Below are 7,881 nucleotides of genomic sequence, written 5' to 3' on the forward strand. Positions count from 1 at the left end.
GCGGAGCAGAAATGAAGAGACTTGCGCAGAGGTGATGAGGAGCTGAACAGAATTAAACAGAGCTAAAGAAAGCTCTTCAGAGACGGGCAGGCTTGAATAGAGTTGGTTAGCACTGAAAGAAACAAGAGACGGTGGATGTTACATACGGTGGATGTTACATGAGTAATGTTTAAGGAGGGAAGAAGGAACATGGTGCAGAGTGTGGAGCCTGGGGCAGAGAGAGGTGGTGCAGAGGGAGGATATGATAGTCCAGCGCAGGTCCAATGTTCTGCTGATGAGGCCGCCCTGCAACTGCTGCCGCTCTTCCTCCTGCTCATACGCGCTGCCCTGCCGCACGGCATCATGGGACGGCACAGACAGGCTCTCAAAGTCAAACCTGTCCACCTGGATGGCCATTCTGCGAATGCACGCAGACACACACACACACACACACACACACACACACACGGTTTAAATGTCATTAGAAAGGGAAAAACTGAGATAATAAAAAAGCAATAGATTTTGTGTGTGACAAAAAGGCTGAAAAATAAGATGCAGTGTGTGATTTTCAAAAAGTGCTTTTTGAGAACGCTGTCAATATCAGGTCCTCTTAATAGCTACATTTAGGAACATAAAGTATAAAAAAAAAAACTTCAATACAGAAGCTTGAGAATTGTTTTGTGTGTCTGTAGGGAATATTTTAAGAGTCTGAAATAAATAACCCCCACTGTGTGTGCCATTTCCACCGCTGCTTACATGAAGGGGGTGTGAGATGGGTTGGGTGTGTAAGGGGGGTGAGTGGGCTGTGATTGGGTGTGTGGGGTGATCTGACTGCATCAGCCAGACAAAGCTCACAGGAGAGACAGGAGCACTGTGTGAAGCACAAATGCTATGCAGAAAGATTGATGCACTGTGCTGCAGGCAAGAAAGGTAGGAATGTAAGTGTGTGTGTGTGTGTGTGTGTGTGTGTGTGTTTGTGCGTGTATGTGCGTGTAAAATGACTGAGACCTGCAAATTAGGGTAGAACAACTTTGGAAAACTCACACTCAGAGGTTTTAGGTTTTTGCAATAAATATTACAATATTGGAAACAAAAATAGATTGATAATTCCATTTGGGACTAGTTTATCACTGCAGCATCACTCCATATCACATTTTTATAATAGGGTGATAATATAGCTACATATTGTTATACAGTATATGCAGCAACAGGTTCAAACAGCAATAGTGAATCCTGGCTCTGGAAAACTGGATAGTATTAGTTCTTTAATTCATCAAATCCCCATCATAACACTCCTTTAGAACATGGCTCTCAGCGCACAATAAAACTATCAGTGACTGGTTTCAGTGGTTATTAGCATTTCTGTGATACTAGTATTACATTAGTGAGTTAATAAACTATGTATTATGCATGCTTGATGCAGGACCAGTGAGTGTTGTGCTGGTACCGGAAATATAATGGGTGATCAGGAAAAGTAAACCATGAATGAAACTTTCTGGACATCCATCAGTCTACACACACACCTACACCCACCCTCCGTCCCACCATTAACGTGAAGACGACTCTGCCGAGCATCTTCTGATGTTGACACATTTATCTCCTTCCTACTCTCACTCTCTCACACGCATGCATGCCTGTGTATGCACGCACACACACGCACACACACACACGCGCACACACACCCTCAGGCGGTCTTTCTCTCTGCTCACACACCCTGCGGTGTGTTTGCACAGCAGGCCTCTTGTCTCCACCATTCCTTTTCTTTCTCTGCAGCCTCATCTTTCCCAACAGTCAGTGTGTGTGTGTGTGTGTGTGTGTGTGTGTGTGTGTGTGTGTGTGTGTGTGTGTCAGAAGTAGCCACAGGGAGCAACTTGTCCCTGTGTGACAGGGAAAGCAATGTTGCCTGAGCTATCTATAGACGTGCCAGCCCGAGGGGTTCGGCACTGCGCCATTCAAACAGCTCCAATAATCAGTAGCATTCTGCATTTCTGCTGGCGAAGCATGCAAGCTAAGAGGACACCACCGGCCCCTCAACAAGACGAGCAACGGCAAAGCCGAGCGTGGGTCAGCCATGACCCAGTGGGATTACCGAGAGGTCTCTAGAAGGTTCTGCTCAAAAGATTACAGAAGTTGAAAAGCAGTCATGTTAACTGATCCTGGATCAGTGCTCTCACAGAGTCCAACTAGAGGGTTGAGAGAGCAGAGTGATTCTGGTTGCTTTGTTGGCAATGCTATCCTCAGTGGCACCAGCCAGTTATGAGTTCTACTTCCAAAAAAACAAAAACCCCAAAAAACAAACAAACAAAAAAAAACCCAAGAGCACAGATAGTCAAAGCTGCAGTGAAGTACACGTGAAGAACCCGGAGGATGTGGACAGAGGATCTTGGACAGCTGTGCAAGCAAAGTGCTCATATATATAAAAAATTATATATAGGATGACATGAAAAATCCTGTCCCAAACCATTAGTATTAAGCATAGAAGCTAGCCCACTTACTTCATAAGCCTCTAAGAACTCACCACCTCACACACTCTTCAGAGGGGTCATCAGGTAGGCACCTCCCTTCAACTGTGTTTCCTTGAATTAAGCCCACAATAATTACAGAAGGTTCTAACAATTGACCTCTTTATATTTACTGCACAGCCACTATGCAGCCAACCACTTCCAAAACCTAGAAGTCCTTATAGGCCTTCCACTAGTGACTAAGACCATAGCCAGCCGCACTGTCCCCGTTCATGTGTACTTAGTGTCTCCAGTTCCATATGGATTTCATCAGCCATGCCATCAAGCATTCCCCAACATGGCAGATCCAATCTGACCAGCTCTTTCAGTTACTGCAGGTAGCTCACAGCTACGCTTAGCTTAGAGCCTAAACCAAATTCCACAAACAAGGCTGTTGGAGACCTAGCTACAAATTCCCTAGCGCTTCTCTTTACAAGCCTTAAACACCTCCTCTTGAAAGCTTCATCAACTGCATCCTCAAATGGAATTATTAGCTCTATAAAACACAAGCTTTCAGACTTTACTTTCAGACTACACCACCCTATCAGGCCTCAGTGTAGTTAAATCAATACATAGTGGGACCTATAATTTTCTACCTACATCCGCTACAAATTTCCAATCTCATTCATCAACATGTTTACCGATATTTACAGCCTGCACTTGTTCACCAGTACACTGCCCCTCACACACACACACCTAGCTCTATAGTATAGACACTAAATGGGCCATGAGTTAACCTCTATGCGCTTATTATCCAATATACTTGCTAAGGACCTAAGCACCTGACTATGCCTGCACGTGTAAGACCAAACTAACCTTACATGCCGACAGAATGTGCTTTCAGCGCCCCGACCCGCACACACAGTTCACAACTTGGATCTTCACCTCCCCGCTGTAGGAGGGTTTGCAGAGTCGGAAGGATATCGTGAGTAAAAATTTAATTCAGATCCATTTAACCTGTCTCACATCCATCCTCTCTCCAGGTGATTTTCCGCTTCTCTAAATTTTCCCAACTAAGCCATTGGCCCCGTTTTCCCTGCAACGCTACTGTTGTGCAGCTTGCTCTCTCTTGCTGTCCATGAAAAAAACTAGTAATCCTTCACCTTCTCTCTGCCGATGTGGCCTTACTAAATGCTCCCCCACACCATGCCACGCTACTTAAACACCACAGCACCCCTAGTCACGTCCTCATAGCCTTCACAATCTCTCTACTTCCGTAATCCCAACCTCATAAACCGTGGCCATCTAATACGAGGCAGCAGGACAAACCGTAGGTACCATAGTTTCAGTTTACCAAAAACGAGGCATCAGTGCTGTTAATAGCATTCACCATCTCCTTCAGCCCCATGCCTCTTTATTTGGCTTTTTATTTAATGCTGCACTATACCATCTGTCTAACCTCTTAACTAGTTTCTCCCCTATAGAACTTATCAATTCTCCCTCTATCAGAAAACTTTCCTGCACAAGTTTTCCTTTCACAATTGAGAAACAGCTACACAAAGTTTAACCTTCATCCTTGCCCACCTAGGATTATCATTTATCTAGTCGAGAGAGCTGGGTACCATCTTGCAGCCTCTCCCCTCCTACAACCCTCTTAGGAGCCCTATTAATCACCTCCATCAGCACCACTATAAACGCTAATTGTCCTGCCAATATACCCATTTCCAGCCCCTACCAGCATGTGACGTACACTCCTATATTAAAACAAAACTGAATCTCTTCAAAATAAGCCTTAACCAGTCTAGTAATCCTATCCAGTACCTTGAAGAACCCAAATACCCACAGCATCCTTCTCCTTTGGTGTAAGAGTAATTCCTGCTCTTTCACGCTCTTTTGGGATAATCCCCGTCCCTCACACTACAACCATCATCTTCCATAACAACTTCAAAAACATCAGGTGTGTTTTTACACCCCAAACACAGAAGCCATTAGGACCTGGTACATGTCTGGTACCTCACTCCACTTAGGTAGGTTGACATTCATTTGCCACTCTAACGCTCCCTGGTAGAATAGCTGCTGACAACTCCAGCTCCGCTGCCTTGTCCCTATCGGAACACACGCTACTGAAATGCTCCTCTGAGTCCTTTCACACTTTCATCCTCCCAGATTTCTCCTTACTAGATAAGGTCTTCACAAACTGAAATGGATCCCTCCAGAAAGCTGCCCTAGCAACACTCCTTCGTTTTGCTCCTTTTTCTCAAGACCTCTGCTTTCTTCAATGCCACCAGCCTAGCTTTTCTGAGATGTATAAATACCCTCTCCTCCTCACCTACTCACCTTCACTGCTTTCTAAGGGACCTTAACTCCTGAATGAGTCTCTCTCTGCTTGCCATCTTGTTGTGCCTCGTCTCTTTTCCTTCTCCTGCAAAATACCAAACCTTGCCATTCTATATTCAAAAATAACCTAACCAAAGCTGTTCAGGTTACTCTCCTCTGATCCCTTCAAGCTGGCCGCTATAACTTTCAAATTGTCCTTAACACACTGAAACACCGTGTCTGCTGCACTTGGCCATCTAACCTTTACTCTTTGTCCAGTTCTTTTTTTCTGTTACCAACTGTTTCAACCTCCCCTGTTCTCCACTATTTCTCTGGCTAATGCCAGTTCCCTCCCTTTCACCTTCCAGCATAGCTGTGCTGGAATTCTCCTCAGAGGTAGGAGAGGTATTGATGTCCTCTGTACTGTGGTACATAACCCGTCACTGGACTTCAGCCGATTGATCTGAACGACTCCACAGTGAGGTCTGTTCAATTCCAGGCCCCTATACCGATTCATCCGAGCACCTCCCCTTTCCTTGATGGAGCCTCAGTTCTCTCACTGATGTCAACCTTGTTCTGTCCACATACACAGACCTACAATCGCTTTCCTTCTCCTACCACACTAGTTGCCTCTATGTTTATCTCCCTTCTCATAATCAAAGCCAGCGCAAAGCCAGTGCAAAGTCATCGTCTTCCAGCCTTTCTCTGACAGTCGCCCTGTATATTGCATTTAGCTGCCTCATTTTGGCTCTGGTAGGTTGCATGCACATGGTTGAACAAGCCATGGAAGCTTCCACCATGAGCTCCTGGCCCATGACAGCCCAGATAAGCCACAACATTAAAACCACTGATGAGTGAATAACACACATTATCTTGATACAGTCACACCTGTCAAAGTGTGAGATATATTAAACAGAAAGTGAACAGTTGGTTCTTGAAGTTGATGTTGTATGAGAAGTGGGCAAGCGTAAGGATATGAGCAACTTTGTTTTGTTTTTTGTTTTGGCCAAACTGTGATGTTAAGATGACCTTGTCAGAACATCTCAAAGATTGGATTGATCCCAATATGTGGTTAGTACCAGTGGGTTGAATCAGGTTTTCTTTTACATAACGTGGAAGGCCAGGTGCATGTGCGCCGCTGACCTGGAGAAGAGATGGCACCAGGATGCACTATGGGAGGAAGGAAACCCGGCGGAGGTGGTGTGATGCTCTGGGAAATATCCTCTTTGGGAACCTTGGGTCCTGGCATTCATTTGCATGTTACTGTACCACGTACCACTCATCTAAACACTGTTGCAGATTGTTGCTAGTACACCTGTTCATGGCAATGTTATTACCTAATGGCAGTGGACTCCGTCAGCAGGATAATTCACCCTGCCACACAGCAAAAAAACATTTCACAAATGCTGGCAGGAACATGACAAAAGAGTTTAATGTACTGAATTGGCCTCCAAATTCCCCAGATCTTAATTTGATCGAGCATCCGTGGAATGTGCGGGAAAAGCAAGTCCAATCCATGGCCCAACCTCACAATTCCAGGACTTAAAGGATCTGCTTGTGGCCTTGTGGAGTCCATGGGTCGATGGGTTAGAACTGTTTGGAGACCTACACAGGTGGTTTTAATATTTTGGCTGATCAGTATATACAAACACTGAACCCACCCCCTCCATCACTTATGTCTACACTCATGTGATCTGTTGTGGAATCTGAACATGAAAGAAATAAACCAAATCTCACATCTGAAAACAGAGTATCCATACCAGTGTCCTGTGTGAACACAACAGTGCCACCAGAAGTGTAATATCCCATCTGGCACTGGACGTTCCCAATAGAGAAAGTGAACTCTATAGGCCGAGTCACTGAATATCAGTCACACTGGGTTCCAGGTAGAAAAACTGAACAGTATGTACACCTGCCCAACGTCTCCTTGTTGAGTAATAGTGATGTCAGGCTCTTTCTCAGTATGAAGAGTGAGGGTGTCTGTTGTTGAGTGTCAGTGATGTCAGACTCTCAGTATGAAGAGTGAGGGTGTCTGTTGTTGAGTGTCAGTGGTGTCAGGCTCTTTCTCAGTATGAGGAGTGAGGGTGTCTGTTGAGTGTCAGTGATGTCAGGCTCTTTCTCAGTATGAGGAGTGAGGGTGTCTGTTGAGTGTCAGTGATGTCAGGCTCTTTCTCAGTATGAAGAGTGAGTGTGTCTGTTGAGTGTCAGTGATGTCAGGCTCTTTCTCAGTATGAAGAGTGAGGGTGTCTGTTGTTGAGTGTCAGTGATGTCAGGCTCTTTCTCAGTATGAGGAGTGAGGGTGTCTGTTGAGTGTCAGTGATGTCAGGCTCTTTCTCAGTATGAGGGGTGAGGGTGTCTGTTGTTGCTTTGAGCATCAGTGACATCAGGCTCTATGTCTGTTCTTGCACCAACACTTCCAGCGTTAAAAGTAGCAATGCAAACTGCACCCTGAAAAGAGTGCTGGAAACCAGATTACTACTCTCACCACTGATACCATCTCCCGCGCTTCAGCACACAACACAATCTGAGAGACAAATTCCAGCTCACGAAATGATGAAACAAACATCCATCCATCCTCCTTATCCTGTACCCTGGAACAGTACAACACAACAGAAGAATAATGGTATTTGGTGCAGAACCTTGTAACAAAATAAAACAAAACACTGACCCCATTTTCTACCAGGGACGCTAAGCAAAGGCCGATCTTGACCCCATGGAACGTGCACAGCCTGGAACAGCAGACCATCCTGAGGAGAACTGATCTGGGGTCACTATGGGGTGGGGGCACATTCTCATTCAATGTCAAACATATAGAAGCACATGAGAAAGACCACACCCCTCCATTTAGAAGTGGAGGGCCGAGCCCCTCAGGCTGACGTGAGAGAGGACACCATGATGGGAAACGCAGCTGGCGACACTGAGCATACACATCCAGTAATAACACTAAACTTCTAGATTCTGGCAGCTAAAATAGATTTCATACTGAATATGTTGTTGATATGTACACAATTTTTGTGTATGTGTGTCAGAGTGTGTGCATTCCATATAATGCATAGGTTTACATACACACTGTTAAAATACTGTACCGCCCATTAATGAAGACAGATGAATTTAATCTTTAATCTAGGTCTGCTCTCCTGAGAAA

The 7,881-nt window shown here is 45.0% G+C and overlaps 1 protein-coding gene across 2 annotated transcripts in view; it reads right to left on the reverse strand.

Annotated features, from left to right (window-relative positions):
• The window catches only part of trappc9 (trafficking protein particle complex 9), a 201,596-nt gene that overhangs the window by 64,041 nt on the left and 129,674 nt on the right, over nucleotides 1–7,881 (reverse strand). For both annotated transcript variants that reach the window (XM_035521889.1, XM_035521888.1), the window contains one exon: nucleotides 244–397. In XM_035521889.1, coding sequence (XP_035377782.1) covers nucleotides 244–397 — 154 coding nt within the window. The remainder of the gene's footprint in view (nucleotides 1–243; nucleotides 398–7,881) is intronic.

Source organism: Electrophorus electricus, chromosome 2, assembly GCF_013358815.1.
Source record: "Electrophorus electricus isolate fEleEle1 chromosome 2, fEleEle1.pri, whole genome shotgun sequence".
Lineage (NCBI taxonomy): Eukaryota > Metazoa > Chordata > Actinopteri > Gymnotiformes > Gymnotidae > Electrophorus > Electrophorus electricus.